Source organism: Pagrus major, chromosome 13 (assembly GCF_040436345.1).
Source record: "Pagrus major chromosome 13, Pma_NU_1.0".
Taxonomy (NCBI): Eukaryota; Metazoa; Chordata; class Actinopteri; order Spariformes; family Sparidae; genus Pagrus; species Pagrus major.
In genome coordinates this window covers 19663417-19685706 of record NC_133227.1, presented here as the reverse complement: position 1 = coordinate 19685706, position 22290 = coordinate 19663417, and the positions used below count along the sequence as shown (strand labels likewise).

At 39.4% G+C, this 22290-nt stretch overlaps 1 protein-coding gene across 1 annotated transcript; it reads right to left on the bottom strand.

Annotated features, from left to right (window-relative positions):
* Nucleotides 1-16: 16 nt before the first annotated feature.
* On the bottom strand, nucleotides 17-6367 carry LOC141006746 (coagulation factor IX-like). Its single transcript, XM_073478969.1, has 8 exons — nucleotides 5998-6367; nucleotides 5064-5233; nucleotides 4952-4976; nucleotides 4738-4851; nucleotides 4511-4642; nucleotides 2289-2692; nucleotides 1108-1252; nucleotides 17-723 (listed from the first exon to the last, which is right to left on the bottom strand). The coding sequence occupies exons 1-8, from the start codon at nucleotides 6083-6085 to the stop codon at nucleotides 167-169; spliced, it is 1635 nt and encodes a 544-aa protein (XP_073335070.1). The 5' UTR covers nucleotides 6086-6367; the 3' UTR covers nucleotides 17-166.
* Between the last annotated feature and the right edge of the window lie 15923 nt (nucleotides 6368-22290).

Genomic DNA, 22290 nt, shown 5'->3' with positions numbered 1-22290 from the left:
GAAACGAGCACTCAGATATTGAAATACATTTTATTGTAGCCTCAAGTGAGTGATTTCTCATTTCATTCAGTCAAAGACAAACTTCCTCAGATGCTAAACTAGATAAATGTGATTGTTTGGTTGGCTGACAAGCTGTGTTATCCTTATATGTGACTCCACTGGTCAGTTAGTGAATTCGTAGTCCTGTTTGCTTTCTGATCCACGGGTAGTACATTGACACTCGAGTGTAGATGCCATACTTCCCGTCTTTGGCACACTCCTCCCCCCAGCTGACGATGCCTGTCAGGAACCAGGTGCCTTTGTAACTGGTGGCGTGTGGCCCCCCGCTGTCCCCCTGACATGAATCCTTTAGTTCATCTTTGTAGCCGGCACAGAACATAAAGCGTGTGATGTGGTCCCGGCTGCTCTGTTTACACTGGGTGCGATCCACGTAGGGGACCTCCAGCTTCTGAAGCCTGGTGGCCTCGAGGCCCAAGAACTTTATCCGTCCCCAGCCGCTCACCAGAGAGCTGGTGGACTCCCTCACCAGGTTTTCTATAAAGTCTTTGGGGCCCAGGCAGATGGGACGCCGCTTGTTGGACAGTTCCACTGCAGTGGCGAGCTTCAGTAGGGCAATATCGTGGTTATATGGTGAGTTGTTGAAATTGTACATGTGGTGGATATGCCGCTCTGCCACCTCGTAGTCTCGCTCGTCATCCTCGACTTTGCTCACATCATGTTCACCTAGAAGTACAGATGCCTTAATTATACGATTTTCTATACCAGGTGTGATAGATCTAGCAGCTTCTGAAGTCTTCTTCAAAGTTATTGCAAGCAACGTGAAGTTTTGAAAAAAACACATCAAGTAAAGCAGTTTTGTTCCTTATGAAGCTGAGCAGAATAAATGTATATAGATGCTCTTACTATCACTTTACCTAGCTGCAAAATAAAACAAAAGTCAACAGTTGTTGGTGTTTGTAGGTGACTTTGCCATGGTCTTCAGCTTCAGTATTAAGTATCAGACTTTACAAGTCCAAATAGAAACGTAAAGATTACAATAACAATAACACTTGGTTAAAAAAAAGTGTGTAAGTGTGTAGATGTATAGGAAACATTTGTTTTTCCTACCCACTCTGACGAAGAAAACTCGTTTAGCGATATCAGCCTGTACCACACAATGGGCAGCGGTGATGACCCAATATTCATTGAGCAGAGATCCTCCACAGAAAGGCTCCGCTCTTTGAAGGACGACTGAGTGAGACATCAGGGCCACCTGCAAACACACACACAAACACTTTAACACTCTGTATCCTACATGTCCCATAATTCAACCCAAAAGTATCTTTTCTTAGACCCTCTGCTTGGTTAATTGTCCACATCTTTCAAACTCCTCGTGCTCAGTTTGTAAAGCAAGCTTTTTTGTTAAACACTCGAGTCTTCAAGCCGAAACTGAGAGCATTCAAATTAAGTAACATAAATGCCATATACTATGGCTGTAATGGGCTAAAAAATCATTATTTCCTTATGTTTATTTCCTTATGGACACTGTCTTTATGCATATGAAATAGTCAAAAACAAGTCCTTAGGTGGAAAAACAGCCTATTTGAAGAGCAAAACGCATAAGACTGCATAAACTTGCATCATTTTCAAGGTTAGGGCTTTAAAAAACGTATATAAACTCTATATTACTGGATTTAAAATCTCATTGACTACATGATGCATCAGTCATCCAGAGGCTGGTGTGTAAGTAGCTCAGGAGAGAGGAGTCAGAAAAGAGAGTGGGTCACTTGTCTATGCGATCACTCATTGGCTGTTGTAGGCTCTATGACGGGCACAGACGCCATTATCTGCTCAAATGAGCTGTCAATCAGACAGCAGGATGAAATAGCTCCCGGGATCGCAGTTTTTTGCCATTTCGTCCCCATTTAATCACAAAATACTGTGTTTTGGACTAAATGTGTTACTGAAATGGATCTAGTGGGCATGAGTGGTGAGTTGACAAAACTTTGTACATGCGAGACTGAACGAACTGAAGACAAATTCATCTGCCTTCCCTTATTCTGACTCCATTCTCTACTTCCCATGTTGCCCGTATGACCTGCTGGTGTGGAGACAGATTTTTAGGCTTAAGTCCATGGACGAGCATCTGTAGTGCCCCAGTGATTATGTGCAGCAAGAATCCCATTTTCCAAGCAAAGTTTTAGGTTTTTATCCTCCCTGAAATGAAGACAGAAAAACCACCTAACTGCATCCCACCTGTAAACATCGTCCATTTATCTTCAACTCATCCCCTCCCCACACTACAGTACCTGCCAAGGTATCTGTCCAGGAGAGGCCTCGTCACCTCCTACAATCCTCTGGTCATTATTTTCTATCTCTGTGATGGTGGGGAGTGTTGCGAAAGCCCAGGAAAGCCGCTTCTCTGCCTCTGTTGGTGTTTCCGTGACGCTACTCGACTCGGCCGACCTCACTGAGCGTACCTCTGCTGCAGAGGCCGCAGAGGTGTTGCCCGAGTCTGAATCATCAGGAAAGAAGTAGTCATCGTACAGCTGTGTGATGTTGTTGTCATAGTAGTCCTCCAGCAGGGTGTCGCTGGAATTGTGATTTCTTTCAAATCTGTGTGTCGATGAGCGAGGGGCTAACATGGCTTTGTTGGCAGAGGTGGAGGTGGAGGTGGAGGGCTTTAAGTCCACACGACCACAGCTGAACAGTGCTGATGGGGAAAATAAAGGCAAAACGAAAACGATATTATCATTTTGTCTCGTAAACATTAAATATTGCAGATTGGTTGCAAGAAAAAGTGACTTTTACAAACACATAAGAACAATTTTGAGGTTCTTGCACTGGACTTGAGATTTTCCATTTTCTGCTGGTCTATACTTCCACTCCACTTTGAGGAAGATTTTGTACTACATTACATTTATTAGATAACTTTGGTTACTAGTTGCAGATTACATGCTGCATCAGAGGGCATTTTTAAATCAATTAAATAATCAAATACTGATTCTGATAATCAGAAAAAAGCTGAATATTGGATCTGATAATCGGCCAGGCAGGTAATCGGTCAATATACATGTAAATATATGCATAATTTACTTTCACTTGTACTTTTGATACTTAAGTACAATTAATATCAGATACTCTAAGACTTTTACTCAAGTACTATTCGTATAGGTTTGTTTAACTTCTACAAAAGAAATATTTTACCACGATGACTGTTGGGTACTTTATACAACACTGTAATAATTAAAAAATTATGTTTAATAATTTGTAATTTTGTATTATTGATGTCACATTTTGGCTCAGAGTAATTGCAGCATTTCTCACACACTTTTCAACATTTTGAAAAAACAAACAATCAGTTGAGAAATTGAGAAAATAATCAATATAATAATACGAGCAGATGAATCCATAATTACAATAATCAGTAGTTGCACTCAGAAAAGCAGTAAAATCCTGCTTTTACTTTAATGCACGAGTAATCGTGAATGAAAATGTGAAAATGAGTATTTTTACAGTGTGATATAACTACTTAAAGGATCTGAATATTACTTCCTTCGACCACTACACTAAATGGCTATTTGAATTCTGTGATTTCTGACTTTTCCACACAGTTTTTTCCTCTAAAACCCTCGATCCTCAGCAAATGCAGTACCAGGATGCACATTTGTCATTTCACAAAGTGCATGTTGGCTCTATAGGCAGGGCTGGGAGGGTTACTTTAAAAAACTCACTAGTCACTAGTTACCTGTTAAAAAAATGTAACCTAATTACATACTTTTTTCTGTAACTTTAACAGAATACAGTTACCTTTTGTTGTATCCTAATTATGTAATCTGTTACATGTCTTCTGTTACTCCCCAGGCCTGGTCATAGGCCACTTTAGCTGACTATTTGATTTATATGAGAAACTGTTGTGTTTTAAATAAGGATTTGGGATGTTTAAGCATCAGGTTAGAAAAGGGTATGATTACTGTGGCTACATGCTTTGTGTGGTCAGGGTCAGCGTAATCAGAGGATGCTTGGATCTGTATCAGTTCGATATAAATGGTGGTTTTCTGTGTGGTTACAGCAGCCATAAACCATGATCTTTATTTGACAGCTCTAACCTGCAACTTGCAGTTTTATGAGACAGTCTGTCAACCCATAATGGATACCAAAGGGATGGAAAATGTAACACGATGAGCCCAGCTGTCTGTCTTCTTGTTTAAAAGGCAGCTTGTATAAATCTCTTATCTCGAGAGGAGGTTTATGTGCAGTAGATGGCACCAGGCTTTCATTCGGTCAAGTACAACACCAAGGTCTCACGTGTGGGTGTAGAGGATGAGACTGGAATCAGAATCAATATTTGCACAATGGTGTTCAAGTGTTCCCATTTGTTTCCATTTGTGCAGATGTAATGTGTGTAGTGTTTAGAGTAAAACAGTTAGTTCTGTGCTGAGAGAGACAAATGAACTTCTAAATATATAATCAAGACACCCAATCAACCACTTTGTTGAATTCTGTGTGCGGTTTAAACATTTTATGTTACCTGTTGGTTCACAGGTCCTCTTGTCTTCACCAAGTTGGTAACCAGCCGCACACTTACACACGATTTGCTCCTCCTGCGTCCCACAGAAATGGGAACATCCGCCGTTGTTGACCGAACACTGCTTGGACAACTCTGGAAAAAGGCGGGAAAGCAAGATGAATATATTTTGCACAGATTGAGGACATAAATGGGGGAAAAAACAGTCAGATTCAGCCTTTCACACTGACCGATCTCGCAGTCCTTTCCACTGAAGTTCGGTTTGCAATAACAAACATACGACTTGATCCCATCTTTACAGTCACCTCCATTTTGGCAGGGGGGTGGCTTACACTGGTCACCATCTACACACAAGTACAAAACATACACACACAGTTTTAGTGGTGAAGGTAGAGGCTCTAAGTTAAGAGTAACTATGAGGTTTTTGTCTTTCACTCGTCTTACCAACGTAGGTGGCCCAGAACTCCATCTGAAAGAGAAACAGGAACGTTAATGAGAAACTTCAGAGTTCAGCAAATATTCATACAAGAATGGATGGTTTGTGTGTGCGACCTACAGTTTTCTCATCATCCTCAAACACCTCCCTGGCCTCCTCCATGCTGCAGAGTTCCTCCCTACACTCCCTCTCCAGGTTGTCCTTGTGAAGCACTTCTTCAAGGCCGCTGTTGTACCTGCGCTGGCGAATCAGCACCGTGTTTGCGGCCTGCTGAGACAAAAATACAGCTCCTGAAAAGTAAACAGAAGACAAAAGGGCAATTGTCAAACAGTCTTCTGCAACATGAAAACCCACGTAAACTATTTTTCAAGTATATATCAGGGGTTTTCGAAGTCTGACACTGTGGACCGTATGTTAGCAGTACGCTAGCTAACACTCTGCAAGTACCAATGTAATCATCCAGATTTTAAAATGGAAAATAGCGAAAATGTCTGTTATTATCTTGATTATTATTATTATTTTTATTCACGATGAGTCTGTGACTGGATCTGTAAACCCCTCACATTACTGGATAATCTGTGCCAAACGGCGTGTCTTGATCGGGCACTGCACCAGTAGATTATAAACCTAATTATTGTAAATATGCTAATCAGAATACAGAGACTGGAGTCATTTTAAACTCACGGTGGTTTTAACGGATACCACTGGGGAAAAGTTGTTCGGCTTTACAGTTGCAAAAAAATGTAAAGGAGTCCAAAGAAACTTCTCAGAAGCTCCGATGCTCTGCCAAAATAAACACATTCAACCATATTTTTTTTAAAAACAATTTTTATATTATATTATATTGTACAACTGGTTTATATTGCACGATTGATTCCACTATTTTCTATGATTTTTTCCCCACTGGTCATAACTTCTTGTCGTAATAAAATCATAGGTTTTTAAGTGGTGTCACTTTCAGACATCAGGCCTGACCATCAGCCTCTTCATATACCTTCACATCCCTGACCTTTGACTGCCTCCTCAGTCCATACTTGCTCTTTCTGTCGTTTACCTGTGTTCTCCTCTGGGATCGCAGCAGGCAGTCCGTACACCTCCAGCAGTAAACCAGCGATGAAAGCCAGTAAACACACTCCGGCCATGTTGTCGTTTTCAGCTGTCCGTCTGCTTTTGAACTGTACAGCCGAAGCCTGAACTCATAGAGAGATGGATCCACCGCTCCAAAGTACAGCAGCACACTGTTTACTCACCTGGGAGGCTGTGTGTGTGTGTGTGTGTGTGTGTGTGTGTGTGTGTGTGTGTGTGTGTGCATGTGTGTATGTTCACATTTGTGTGTGGAGTGGAAGAGAGAGTAAGGATAGCAAAAAAAGGAGCGTGTGAGAGGTTATGAATGTGTGTGCGCAAGAAAAAGAGAACTGTAAACTGAATAAAAGTTCGAAAGTAGATGGTTTTATTCAGTCATGTCAGATTGAAATTGAGCAACAGCAAATATTGACTGTTAGTGAGAAAGGACAGCTCTTGACATTGTTGCGTATGTGCGTGAGTGTGTGTGTGTGTTGACATTACCAGCTGTTAATCATGTTGTTTGTCATGATGAGTCTTGTCCGATAAGCAGCTTTTGCAGCATGGCTTACGTGACGGTTTCTAAACGGGGTACACACACACACACACACACGCTTGTTCTTGTATATTTGTGAGGACCCTCATTTACCTTACACACTCCCTAACCCCGCCAGTACCAAGTAACAAGTAATTTTTTTCATATCATCTGCGGCATCTGATCTTTATAAAGAGGAAAGACAAAGTATTAGTACCTGTCTAATAATGATGATATTTTGCAATGTATCTAACCTGTTCAACCAGTATGACAATTAATTTAATTTGTATTATAATTATTGAGATTCAGTGGAAAAAATCTTATCAAACAAAAAACAAGTGACTCCAAAAAGCGTATGTGTTTATTAGTTTCTTCTCGATCAAAAAATGTTTCCCTCTGCATTGCTTTTAAACAGAAAAATAAAAAAAACATACTGACGGCCAGACTAAACTAAAACACAAAATGAACACAGACAAGTCAGTCAAGTCACAAGGAGGTCTTGGAGGTCTTCAACCTCCAAGTCCGAGTTGACTTCTGTCGATTCAAGATGCGAATCATTAAAGAAGTGACTTGAGTTGACTTGAGGAAACTTCCAGATGTTTGTGGCGAACAAATCAGGTATTTCAAGCCAAACCATGAGATGTTTTCCTAACCCTAACCCTAACCAAGTGGTTTTTGTGCCTAAACCTAACCAGACCTTAAGCACAGCGTTGTGACAAGAGAAAGATAGAGATTGAATCTAAGGAAACAGTGGAATAAAATACCCGCCCTGCATTTTATTGTGGATTTATGTACCCTTACTGACCCCTAACAGCACGGATGCCCATGCTGTTCGTAAATCTTACTCACTGCATCGTTAACGTTGTCTCACAGGACAAGTTTGCCTGACTCTTGTGTAACAGGCCTGTGACGTAGAGCTGTAGTGGTTTTTTTGACTCCAGCTACCAAAAGAGCCAACAGACCAAAGCACAACTGTCCCTCTGCCAGAGCCTCCCCTGGAGGATTACTGGTCTGGGACCAGCTGCTCTATCAGAACAAAAAGTGCAACACATGGCTCCTCCTGTCCCCGTCCGAATTTCTACCAGACACTCATTGGCCACTTCCCCATTTTTTTATTCAGTTAAAGTTCTCAAATTGTCCTTGGTGCAACAGGTGTGTTAGGTTAATTAAATCACACCACTTCAGATAATGAAGGATGAAGTGTCAAGCAGGGGAGAGGTGTTTAATTAATCCGCCTCTGAAATATGTTCCTGTCATTGGTGAAATAGCCCTCATTATGTTTTCCAATGTGGCAAACCCCACGCCTCCAGATTACTCCTCAACTCAGTGAAAACAGAAAAACCTGACAAAGCCCCAGGTATATTAGCAAGTCAGAGTAATTCCTGAGCACGGTGAACTGGTCTCAGGTCAGCTGTCACCGCTCAGTGCTGGCTGAGGGAACAGTTAACGGCAGAGACATTGACCTCATGAGTCATACACAGCTGCATGATAATACTGGGAAGGAGAGGGGACATTTCTGTATTGACTGATGACAGGGTGACATGAGAAAGGAGGTCATTGACCAGTGTCTTCATCACTGCATCGTCTCAAAATCTGTCCAGATCAGACCGGTCCTCCCGTGGACGCACCCAAACCTCCGAGATGATATTCTGTCATACTTGAAGAACTACATGACAGCAGCCATGTTGACACAATAAAAACAGAGACAAGACACAAGAAATATTGATGTCAAATGTTCCCCACAGCTATGGGACGAATAAAGATACACAGAAATGACTGAAAAGTTAATAGACATCTTGATCTAATCTATCTTAATTTTGAGTGGCAAAACTTTCCTTTCTTATTTTAGAGCCACGACTGGAGCCTGGATTGGATGACTCTTTGTTTTTAATGAAAATTAACTGTATTGAAAGTGTGTTAAAGTCTGTTTTGACTTCATTTTTTTCCTCGGCAGTTTACAGTCCACACACAATAAAGACAATCAGATTATAGAAATGTTGATCTTATCAACTTGTAGGCAAAGAATACAAGATGTACTTGAATTTGATAAGCTGACATCTGACAAAACACAGTCTCGACTGGATTCTGGCCACTTGGGACAAGCTTGTCCTGGTATTAAACTCTTCTCTGCCTCTTTCTGTGCATTTACATCTCAAGATGCTTGACGTCAATGACTCCCTCCTCCATTGCAGCTGTGACAGATCTGTTCCCAGGAAACTAACCAGCAGGAAGCGATTTAATCATAATTGTTACAAACGGGGTGGAGAACGTGCTAATTGTTGTATTCCCTCCCAGTTTTTTTTACCAGCTGTAAATCTATAGTTTTCAATGGGGGGATGAATTTCATGTCTTGCATAAGTTGCATTAAGATGAAAGATGCGACCATCCCTCAGCCCATTTTAAATCAACCTCAGCCAATAAGTCATCACAAGGCCACTGTTGCCAAGAGGCTGCTGGCTGAAGGCCAGCTGAGCTGGCTGTCAGTCACAGTGATTTGTCCCCGGCCACACCCTGTGTAACTCACAGTCTAATCAAACAGCCTTGAATATCCCACATCGAGCCTGGACTTCAGGTGTTCTTGACTTCAGTGTGCAGACTGCAGCACAATCCGAGGAGTCATGATGATATTTTTAGTGCCTTCTGCAGTTTCTAAATGGCTTCAGCTGGTTTGATTTGAGTTCAGTGTCCATGACGTGTCTGTGTGTATGAAAGTCTTGTTTGTCTGCCTTCGGCAGTTTGTCATCATGTGACCCAGACCTGGAATGATCTCCATGTTCATATTTAGACGAGCCCAGACTCTGACCACTTCAGCAATCAAAGCTAAAACCTTTCCTATTTTGCACTTACTCTAACCAGTAATGACTAAAAATGTTTGAATTGATTTATTCATGCACTGAAATATGGGAGTTTTTTCTGTAATCTTTTATCTTTTATTATCCCTTCATTTAAACTGCACTTTAAGTTTAAATTCTGTGTTTCTTGTTATTCTTGTCCTTACTTCTACACCTTTAAATTGTACATCTTTTCATTTTTGCTGTATTCTTAACCTGTAAAGCACATTGAATTGCTTTGATGTATGAACATGCTGTAGAAATAAATTGCCTTGCCGTCATGGGGAGACTTTTTTTTGGTCAGTTTTCACTTCTTCATAAGGTGGTTTAGGGATTAAGAGTTGCTTCAAGGTTAAATTGAGCTTTTGTACATTTTGCTTTAATGAATACCTAAGCATAATAACAGTAGCACATTTTTTTTAGTAAGTTAAGTAAACAAAAAAGAAGAAAAGTCAGCAAAGTGACTTGTTACACAGCAACAGTGGTGGAAGTATGCAGATCCTTTTGCTCAAGTGAAAGTACTAATACCACACAATGGAAATACTCCACTAGAAGTAAACGTCTTGCTTTCAAAATCTCATGTAAAGGCTCTATTTGTTAGAAAAGCTATTTTTTTAGTCTCATTCCCAACTCATCAAAAACTGACTCTGACTCTGGGATTGTAGGTCGGGTCAGCCGCCATCCCAGAGCGTCAGTTTTTGACAAGTTGGGAATGAGACTCAAAAATCAAAAAGTAGTTATTAGCAGTAAGTAAGTATTATTAGCAAAATATAGCTAAGGTATTAAATATCTCTTTCATAATAGAGCCTTAAAACGAATTACATATCCAAGACAGAGTAAAAATCAGGACACACAGCACCTGTCTGTGACCCAACTCTTTATTCTCACCTTCTGCTTACAGTTAAACAGTAAAGTTTGCATGAAGTAGGTCATCTGTGATGAATTCTTCACCGTTTGAGGCAGAAACAAAACAAAATTGGGGCTCCTTCCGGCAGGCCGGTCCTGTTGTGCCATATATCCGCTTGATGTAGGTTAACAGAAGAAACTAAATTTATCTCTGACCCAACTTCTTCACGCTGACTGCAAACAAACCGAAGCCTTCAGGACGGTGTTGTCCAGTGGAATTGAACCGAATGGTTCTGCAGGCAGAAGGAAAAATGAAGAGAAGAGAAAAACAGACGTGAATCAGAATTTAGCAGAAAGAGACTGACAGTAAGCAGAGGGATGTTATTATATTGAACATTTTACTGTCATTAGGTTTGTCTCAGAAACAGAGTTGTGTGATGAGATTGGTGTTTCCTGCAGGTTTAAGTTGTCGCCGTCAATTTCATGAAGACAGTGACGGTATACAATCCTGTTTTCACCTCGAGAAAAATGCACTACGCCCATTAATGAGCACGATGCCGTCTTATATAAACGTCGAAGGAGACTTGAGATCAGGACAAAATGTGTGTGTTCCATGTCCGCGGAAGTAAAAAAAAAAAAAAAAGCCATTTTACAGCACAAATTGATTAAATGATCAATAAACTGACTCATCAGCATCGTGTTAGACTGCTGAGTTTGCACATGGATCTACATGGATCTGACTGAGGACAACCTTGTGAATACGGTGACCTTCTTTAAGTCGGTAAGAGCGAAAATGAGCCATCCTGTTGTAGCCCATCGGGAGAATCAGTCTCATTTTACCTCAGTGGTTAGATGTGTGTAAACGTCTTAATATTTACACCTGCAGATTGGAGTGATTACGGGAGGAACCCTTCTTTAATGATCCATTAACATTTATAACTGCAGATTACAGAAACTGAGAAACCTGCAAGCTTTCACTGTTAATGTATTCACATCTGTGACTGCAGAATTTCTGGTTTGTTAGCAGGTTAGAGCTCTTTCCCTCCGATTTACTAATACTGAAGAACAGATCCGATCCAATACCAGTATCAGTATCGGGTGCCAATACTGATATCGAACTGACGTCACCAGTTTATAGATTTCTCATCGCAATCTTCAAAATTCTCTTTTTAAAATTCAACTCGCGTCTAGATTTCACTTACTAGTAGCTGATAATGCAGTGCTGTGCTCTTCAATCATTAGAGTTACCATGGTTATTTGCTCTCCTACACCTGTTCAGGTAAAATGCTTTGCAATACATTTAAATATAAATGTGTAAACTGTGACTTTTTTTGTTCTGTTTATGTATATGTGACATCTATTACATGTCTGTCCGTCCTGGGAGAGGGATCCCTCCTCTGTGGCTCTTCCTGAGGTTTCCTCCATCTTTTTTTCCCCTCCCTTTTAAAATGTTATTTTTTCTCAATCCGGCAAGTTTTTCCTCACTCGAATCGAGGGTCTACGGACAGAGGATGTCGCTCGCTGTACGGATTGTAAAGCCCACACTGAGGCAATGTGATTGTGAGTTTAAAAAATGAATACGTCTATTTAAATAGCACCTTCACAGAACAGACGTCTGAAAGGGCTTTACAACAGAAATAAAGACAAAACAAGAAAACATAGAAAGAGACATTAAAAACAACCAGCTAAAAATAAACAATATTTATTCATTTTACACATTTTAGATTTATATTCAAATTCTGTTTATTCTATCTGTCCCTCGGTTGTGAAATTTCCCATGTGGATTCATAAAGTGATCTATCTATCTATCTATCTATCTATCTATCTATCTATCTATCTATCTATCTATCTATCTATCTATCTATCTATCTATCTATTATTGGCTCATTGATCTGTAAAGCATTGATTTATTATTTACAAACCAATGGGACGTGTGAAATATTTGTGTCATCTGTCTTTTGTCTGTCAGTGCGCGCGTGCGAGTGTCGTTTCTGCGCGCGCACTGCTGGGAGCGCTCGTGCCGGTTTTATGGTGAGGCTGTGGACAGAGAGAGAGAGAGAGAGGGACGGAGAGAAGGAGTGCCAGAGTTGGACTGACTGTGTGACCGGGGGAGAAAAACCTGAAGAGGATGAGAAAGTGACAAACTGTGACCAGCCTGAAGTTTGATTCAACAGCCAGCCAGCGGAAGAGAGGCAGGGCTCCATGAGCGGAAAATCGAAAGGCAAAGAGGATAAAGACCATGCCGCCAAAGGTGAGTGATGCTGAACCCGAATCATCAGGATGAACGTGATCGGTTTTTTTTCTTTTTTCTTTCTTTCTTTGTTGTCAGATATCTGGTGAAGCTTTGCTGAGATCAGCACTTTTCAGTCCCATTGTCCCCCACAGTCCAGAAAACAGGGCATCTGGACTGGAATACTAAAAGAAAAAATCACGGGGTGTATGTTTTAATATGTGAGCTGTGGAAACAATCCAGAAAAATGTATTTATAGGCATGTTTTCTTAGGAGACACATAAACCTCTGCTGCTGTTTATTACACAGTGCTCATGTCGATCCTGCAGAACCACTACAGCTGATTTTTAGGTTACTGCCCCTAAGATCTCATTTCACACACGCATTCATCCCCCCTCCTTGGACAGCAATAAAATTGACGCGCGATACACCGCAGTGGAAACTGGGAAACTATCATTGCCATGGAGACAAAAAAAAAAAAGGGAGTTGCCCGCGAGCTGAGCGCGGTCATGCACCATAATGTATTCATGAGATACGTTTTCATTCATAAAAAGCAGAAGGATGCAGCGTGCAGGGGTTTTAATCAGAGTGAATCAATGTTTATTCATTTTTCCACACTAAAAGTCTAAAACTACAACTGATGTTTCTTTCTTTTCATTGACTGTGTTTCCAATCATATCAAGTGGAGGTTTTATTTGGTTCAGTAAACCATTTATTATGACGATTGTAATAATAATAATAATAATAATAATAATAATAATAATAATAAAGTAAAGAAGGTTGCAAAGTGCTTCACAGAAAAAAGAAAATTAAAGAAAAAAAACAGCAAAAAGATGAAGAACTGCAGATAAAAAAAAAAACAATAAATAAAGCAACACAAGGATTATCATGGGATAGAAGAAAGTAAAAAAAAATGTTAAGAGTAAAACTTGCCATGCCTTCCTTTAAAAGAGAGAATTTAATATGAGGTATAGATGTTTAGTTCATTGTATATCTGCTGCCGTCACGATGCATTCAGGTGCACAGCTTTGTCGAGAGCGAACTACACTTCCAGTCAAGTTTAAAGACAGCAGTCGGCCTTTTTTACTGGAGGAAACATGTTCAAAATTGATTTTACTGTTTTGTTTTTTTTTTGTTAAATTTGATTCATTTAATCATTAAATTGACCATCAAACTATATCTTCTGTTTATTATTTTATTCATTACTCATCTTTCTTTGTGTCTGTGTCTTACTGTATGTTTTTAGTATGTGTGCAAAGCGAGCTGTTCTTTTTGCCCCTGGTGGGATTAATAAAGTTGTCTCAACCTGAATCTGAAAGGTAGTGATCCGAAAACAGTGAAACTGTCAGAGTTAGACAAAGTGGAGACAAAAATGAATCATACAGCCAAAAGCGACCTGATTCATTAAAGTATAGATTATCTGTCAAATTGTTTACATTGCACCTCATGTCTGGAGGAAACAAAACAGCCTATAAACAAGTCTGCATGGGGCGTAACACAGTAATTAATCACAGTCCACAGAGTAAAAATAAAATGCATAAAATCAACACAGGGGGATTTTAGATCGTGAGCGATCTTGAATGCGTCCACAAACTACTTTACAGGCAAATTGTGTTTAGTGTCCTCATACTTGTGTTCCCAAATTCCACATAACCTCATTGACTAGCTAATCCTAAGCAAGAGCAGCGGTAGTTTTTTCTACCCAATGGCCACAAGTGGCAACAATGAGCCCGTTTAAATGAGCCCGACACAAGGAAACAAACTTTGAGGTTTAAATACAGAGCTTTCATCCAGTAGACTGGGGTTTGTCTCCTGTGTGAGACCTATAGTAAAATTGTTGACTTATCATTATAAGACCTTGTTGACTTCTCAAGAATGTTTTGTTTTGGACAAACTTTTCAGGCTAATTAAAGGGTAACTCCACTAATTTTAAACATTAAAGTGTGTTTGCAGGTCTTGAGGAGTATGACTGCACATGTGAAAAAGTCGTCTAAAGCCTTTTGTGGCTCCAGAGGAAGCTGCATGTAATCTGATAATTTGCCTCCAGTGATGTCGCTCAGTCACTCAAGTTGCATTTTGGATAATGTAGGCACCAGGTTTTGAAAAGGAAGAAGAATGTGTGGAATAAAAAAGGAGATATCTGTGGTCACTTCTTCTGATGTCCAACAGTGTTTCAGGAGTTCAATGCTAGACTATATGACTTCTTTATAAAACCTGGTGGCTACATTACCCACAATGCAATTTAGCCACTGAGTGACATCACTGGAGGCAATTTAATCAGATCAGGGCCCGAGCATGAATATTATCGCCTAGGCCAGGAAAAAGAAAAGGAGCGACGGTACCCAGTGCCTTTCTGAAAAGTTGAGAGATTTTCAATTCAAAGCTCTTGGAGCGGCAACACAAAAAAGGAGTGCTTGGAAAAAAGGTAGCTGCCTGCTGACGCAGACACTTGCTTCTCATTGTGAACAATTGAAAAAAGACACTGGGGCTCAGAAAAAAAATGCTATGTGGACCCAGGCCCTTCTCCACTTAGTGGCATCACTTGAGACCATTTATCAGATTACATGTAATTTCCTCTGGAGCCACAAAAGGCTTTAATCTACTTTTTTCACATAGTAGTAGCACCCCGAGGACCTGGAAAGACAATGTAATGTGTAAAACTGGAGGAGTTACCCTTTAAATATTCATGGCTTGCCTTCACCATCCTGGGGAAAAAATGCATACTCAACACAGCTAGCTTGGCAGCAACCTTACCAAATTACAAATTAGCTACAAAACAGCAACAACAATAATAATAATAATAAATTGCTACCTACGTAATAATGCTTTAACAAGGACGAATAAATGCGTCCTTGGTCACAGTCAGCTAAGCTTCAGCTGCTATGGAGCTGTGCCAGCAGGGGTTGCTATAGCAACAAAATGTTCAGCTGAAACTACAGTATGTGCTGGTGGTAGACCAGTAAGCTAATAAACGTTATTTATGGTAACCTTTACTCATAAAGCACTCGTAAAAGATACGAAAACACATCAATAAACTGAAAAAAGCAATAAAACCGAGCCAATAAAGCAGAGGGTGATTTATATGATGCATAAATCCACCGAAAGGTCACAACAATAATAACCCCTGCACATTGTAATGGACTCCAACTCAACAGTCCTGTAGTAAATACAGCCTTTGTAAATCTGATGATTTGTTATTGAAGTTATCACTGTGGCACGGGTGATTCAACACATTTCTGAGGATATAGTTTGTAGTGTTTACATGTTTATTTCTCTGCAATATAAATAAGGCAAACCCAGTTTTAGACCTACCACGGGACATCTTCACCACAAAGTGCACAACACAGGAGTCTCAATAAAACTGAATATTTTGAATAAAGCAGTATTTGTTGAAGCACCAGTTATCTTAAACGGGTGTCTTTAGATTTGGCTCAGTCTAAAGAAGAAGCACTTAGCTCAAAGAAACAAAGAAATGGTCCGCCAGTGCCTACATTGACATTTCTGCTTGTTTTGATGTAATTTCCTGGAGTAGCTTCTTATTCTTTATCTTCCTAAAATCTGTACAACTTAAGCTAAAAGGTTATGCAAGCCAATTAAGCATAACAATTGATTAAAGTCTTCAAATTGCGTCTTAAATCACATATTATACATATTAAGATACATAACATATTGAACCAAAATGATTCTGAATGGAGAAACAATGAACAAAATATTTCTTGACACTTAATAAGTTATTTGAATGATGTACGTTCTTTAGTTTTTGGGACACAGACGCACGCAGAGTGCTAAGACATTTTGATAGGTTGGTCTTATTTACTTTTACCAAGTGCCTGCATCCTATTTTTGCTCACTGTGATGTAATCTCTTAGATCATAGAACGATTTAAATAGGATCATGCAAACAACAGTCTGCGAGGTCCGTTTTCTAGGGGCGGCTGGATTATGACTTTGATTCTAGTTTTTAATGATGAAAGTAACAATGAACCACAAGCCACTTTCCAAAATAAAGATATTTAAAGTGTTTCATGGGGGGAAAAAAATCAAGAGACAAAGTCATAGAGTAAAAAAAATACCGTTTCTTACAATCGCAGAAATATGTCAAGTCTGTTTTACTTTTCTACCAAAATATCTTCATCAAGGACTCACCACTCCCTCTCGGGTGGACAGACGTACAAGGTCATAAGTCACCTTGTACTGTTCTGTATATAATAATAGTGGCATAGAGGATTAAGTTTGAGGTAGAACAAGAACTCATTAACATCCTGTTCTTGAGGAGATTAGGCTTATATGTGATGTGCGTGTGTCTGCGTGCGTGACGTTGTGGGGACATAAGTCTGTTTACACATTGTGGGGACTCGGCTTCCTTATGGGGACAAAACGTAAGTCCCCATAACGTAAATCTTTAATATTTTTAATGAAAACTTGGTTTAAGGTTAGGGTAAGACTAGGTTTAGGTCTCTCTCTCTCTCTCTCTCTCTCTGTGTGTGTGTGTGTGTGTGTGTGTGTGTGTGTGTGTCTCAGTCTGTGTGGACTCACCAGCAGGAGAGGATTAACCATGGACACGCTATTGTTAATTAACCCTGATTGTGACGCAGCAATATGGCAGCAGAGGTCAGCGTTGCACAGCATTTAAAGCCTGTCTGATATCTCTCTGAAGCACATCTGATGTTTTTACTGAGGCAGTGATGTCAGCATAAAGTCCAGCTTTAATGCACGACAAGCACTAATGAGCACAAAACACATTTTTACATTTATTTAACACATTCACAATAAAATTCCACTTCCTGTTAATCATGACAAGGTAGGCTATTGAAGCCGCACCACAATCATCCATATGAGTCAAACTATACAAGAATTTACAGAAATTATTCAACAATATTTCTCAACGTTACAATAAAATCAACCACTTCTTCTTTGTACTCTACTAAATTATATTGTACAACAAAATAAAATACACTTGCAGTTGTAAATGGTGCCTACAGATATATATAAGGTTATTTAAATATTCAACAAATATTGAATGGAAGTACATACAATATTCATGTCCACTTAAGGAAGAATTGTAAGAACTTTAATGCTCAGCTGTCTTAAACATTAAACATCTTTTGGTTAATTTTGTTCAGCGATGGAATGTAACTAATTACATTTACTCATGTATGTATACTTAATTGCCAGGTAGTTGAGTATTACCATTTTTTGCTACTTTACACTTCTACTCCACAACATTTTGGAGGCAAAACTCAAGCACTATTCGTATGGGTGACTTTCACTTTACAAAAGTAATATTTTAACTGGATTCATTTTTACTCAAGTATGACTCTCGGGTACTTTTTACAACACTACTTTATATGTTATCATGAGAACAAAGCATTTTATACAGTAAAAACTTATGTTGTTTTTTTTTAAATGAGACGGGCTTCCTCAAATAATTCAAACAGATGCACAGTTCTGTTTAAAAATTATATTAAGGTTAAAATATTCACACATTTTATGGCATAAGGAGAAAACGTTATGGAATATTTGCACCAACAGATTCATGACTTCCTGTCCTCAATTAACTTTATTACCTTGATTGCAGCTTCATTTGTTCGTCCTTACATATAGCTCTATCTGACTGTGACTCTTTAATCTGTGAGTACAGTGAATGACTGTGTGACGCCACGAATAAAGTGGAACATTTCATGTCAAATGTGTGACAACCTAGTCCACCTTTTGTCCCGCCTTATGCTACAGAAGATGAGGTTTGTCATAAACTGGGACTCCTGGGAGTCCAGATAAAAATAGAGATGTGACGGGGAAGTGATGGACTTCAACAAAACTTTTCCTCTGTGGTCGGCTGATAAAAGTTGTACTTGCCTGTGCATTCAGTAGGGCTGCAACTACGATTCAGTTTTCTGTCATAGAGCAGGAAGAGACCAGAACGTATTCACAGTTAAGTAGCTGACATTAGAGAATTTGGACACTTATTTTCTTTTAAAAAATCACTCTGATTAATTATTCAAATAATTGGTGATTAATTTAATAGGCGACAACTAATTGATGTATACTCACAAACTCTTGCAACTTACAAACTCTCAGGCTGAATTTCAACAGACAGGCAGTTATGTCAATGGTTTGCATCGCTGCTGCTCCGCTGTGTTAATGTTCATCTTGTTTGTTAGTGTGTACAGACAATGGTTTAAATGATGTGAGAGGTGTCAGGCTGAGCGTCACCTCAAAGATGCAGAAGCAGATTTTTTTCTTTCACCGTTACCCACAGTCTCCACTTATTATCTGATAACATGGCGCCATCTAGTGGCTAACTGTTGGTTTTACTCTCAGTGAATGACAGCTGATAGTCTCCAAATCTGAAGGGAAAGAGGGCCTTTTTTGAGTAAACTACAGCGATTGTACACTGGCTACCTTCCCAGGCTGTCGGCCTGGGAACCTTTGCCAAAAAACGTAACTGCTGGCATCTTTGTGGTTTGCTATTTCAAGCCAAGGCTACCAAGCTATTTATGGGGGACGTTATGTGTTTGTTCAAAGCTAAAATGGTATTTGAGTTCAGTTGAAAGAAAGAAAGAAAGAATGTTTCTATAAACAATGTTAGAGTCACAAGAGAAGTCAAACGTTACGTCTGCCCCCACATGCAGGGGTGTTGAACAGCATATGGGGTCAAGTGTAACAACAAACAAGATATCCTGATATAAACACAGAGGACTATATAGTTTATATATATATATTTAATATCCATTAAATAATTAATTCCAGTTTAAGTTGAAAGTTTTGCCAAAAAAAGAGTCAAGTCGCAGTGATGAAGATTTGACTGGAAATCAAAAATACATACATACATGAAAGAACCTTCTGTTACACAATAAAGGATTTTGGAATAATGTTAAGGAAGAAATTGATACAATTTTAGAAGTTAATGTCCTCCAGATCCTCTGCTATCTTTGTTGGGAGCTGTATCTAAAGCGACATATAGCACAGATCAGCGCTTCATATTGTGGATACTTCTCTTGATTGCCAAGAAAACGCTAATTGTGAACTGGAAGGATATAAAACCACCAAGTATATCTCAACGGGTGCAGAGACTCAAATGGGTCTACATAATGGATGAAAGGTTGAATCAGTAGGATTCGTCTGAGCTGTTCATAAATGCACCACAAAGATAGCTGATTGTTGAGTGCATTGCAGGATGTCAAGTACCAACATTCTGGGTTGGTAAAGCATCCTGAGCTCAGCATCAAACTGAGAAAATAACAAAATCCAGGCATAGGGTTGCATAGTCTCTGCAGATTCAAGACACCAACACACCTTTTCTCCCTCTATGTCTGTTTATGTCTTATTACGTCGTTTCCTATGGCTATGTCTGCCGTGCGTTATATGCACTGAGAGGTTGAAATCATTTTTGTGATGTTGGGAAGGCGGCATGCAATGAGGCAAAATAAAAATAATCGATATTTCCCTCAAATGCATTAAAACTAAAATAACAAGCCTGTTTTGACAATGTAAGGAGAAGACGGTAGAGATATTTGTGCTAAAATGTAGAGTAAAAGTAAAAAGCTGTACTCAACTAAACAACAGATACCTGAAAACTGTAACAAAGTAGGCTATTTTTACTTAGTTACTATCCACCGCTGCCATTTTGACACCACCCATGACAAAGGCTAACCTGTTGACCTAACAATGCGATAACATGTGACCAAGATATCAAATGTTAGCCGAGAGAACGGTCAGAAAAACTGGCAGGATGTAATTTAATAGACATGAAAGGTTGAGACAGTATGAGGAAAATACAGTAGATTAAAAAAAAAAATGCTTTCACACCTCAAAAATGAGTCTTGTCAGACCATGTACACACTGAGTCTCATGATCCTGTCTTGTTTCTGATTGGTACAGTCTGAGATGTTAAATTAAGTAATGACACAAAAACAACAATAACGTTATATCCCTGAAAAGATTTCTAGAGATTTTGAAAAATGAGAAGCGCATGTATCTCCGAGATAACTTTGATGTTTCTTCTTCTATTAGCTTTACTTTTCATTTTGCTGAGGGTGCAGGTTCGCCAGCAGCAGCATCCTGCTTCACCGCCTTCACCGGCTTTTATAGGCTCCTGCCCTGCGGTATATAGACACTACTCTGCAATCTGTAATAACGTCTGCATGGCCTCGGTAATATGGACGCTGCTGTGTCCTAACAGGCTGCTTCACAGGAAGCTCTGTGACAGCACAACAGTGTAATGGGCTGATAACACAGAGCTGTGTGGAGTCTGTGTGATTATGTAGTGGCAACATTACTTTGAGTCTGGTTACTGTACTCACGCATGTAATGTGCTGTGATTATGTGCAGCGAGGATAGATCACAGACACACTGAGATTAAGCCATTAGGTGTGTGTGTGTGTGTGTGTGTGTGTGCAAGCTATGTGAGTTTAAATCCTTCAAATCAAGGACGTTTCACTGGGTCTTACTTTTGTTGTTTTGTGTTACATGACAGTCTTAACTTGTATTTATTTATGATAAGAGCTTCAACATGCAGGTTGTATCCCCTAAAGTAGCTCTGAGGTTGTTTAAATCATCTTATCATTTATAAAAAATCAGTCAATGAAGATCTTTCTCCTCTGATTAAAATATCTTCCCCATAACTGATTATCAAAATAGTTGGTGATTAATTAATAGTTAACAACTAAACAATTTAATCGACTAATCGTTGCAGTTGTAGTGTTCATATATAAGAGTGGATGGTGGACATGAGAATGAAGAAAGGTAAACGTGTCTGTTGGCTCATTTTTTTGGACACTCTGAGGCTTTTTTCACTATTTTGTGACATTTTGTTGACTAGTTGTATCAAATTAATCAATGACATGATTAAGATTTATTGAGATTAATTGATGGTGATGACGACACTACAACAGAGTGCAGTTAAAAGAGTCTTAATGTAGACCACACAAAATCAATTCATCGATTGGTTGCTCGGTCTAAAAATATCATGTAAATGTTGATCACTTTTTTCCATATGACGTCCTCAAGTGTCTTGTTTACTCCACAACTCAATGATATTCAGTTTTCTGACATAAAGAAACCAGAAAATGTATGTTTTTCTTACAAAATTACTCAAAAGTTGTAACTGATTATCAAAATAGTTGCCGATTAATTTGATAGTTAACAACTAAATGATTTAATCGACTAATCGTTGCAGTTCTGGTGTTCAGATATCAGACCGGATGGTGGACATGAGAGTGAAGAGAGGTGGCTCATTTTTGGGGGGAAATTTTGAGGCATTTTACATTATTTTATAGACTAGTTGTATCAAATTAATCAATAACATGCTCAACAGTTTGATTGATGATATTAATAATACTAGAGGGAATTTAAGGGCTAGTTTAAAGGGTCTTAATGTAGACACAGAAACACAATAATTCAGTCTGGCGAGGATACATCCCTTTTAGGTTTTTGGGTCAAGTTTTGCAGAGTACCTGAGTCTCTATTAAAGTCCCCTGAAAGTGAATCTGCTTTGAGAGACAGTTCTGTTTTACTCTGATCACACACACACACACACAGTGCTTCCTCGATAGATCCTTGGATTTGGGACCGGCCTGCTGGCTCCCTCCCTTTCTCATTGTGCCAGATCAGCGGGGCCTTGAGATGAATCTTTAATGACCGGTTCCAACGGCTTAATGGCCTCTAATGTTCTGTAATGATCTCCCGTCAACGCCATGTGCGCGGCCTTAATGGATCCAATGCCGTGGAGAATTGTCCGCTCTGAACTTCGGTTAATTCCTCCTCTTTTCGTCGAGCAGCAGCAACACAACAGGAAGCGAGAAAAAGCCATGAGCACAAGGCTCCGGAGCTCCACGGGCGCAGC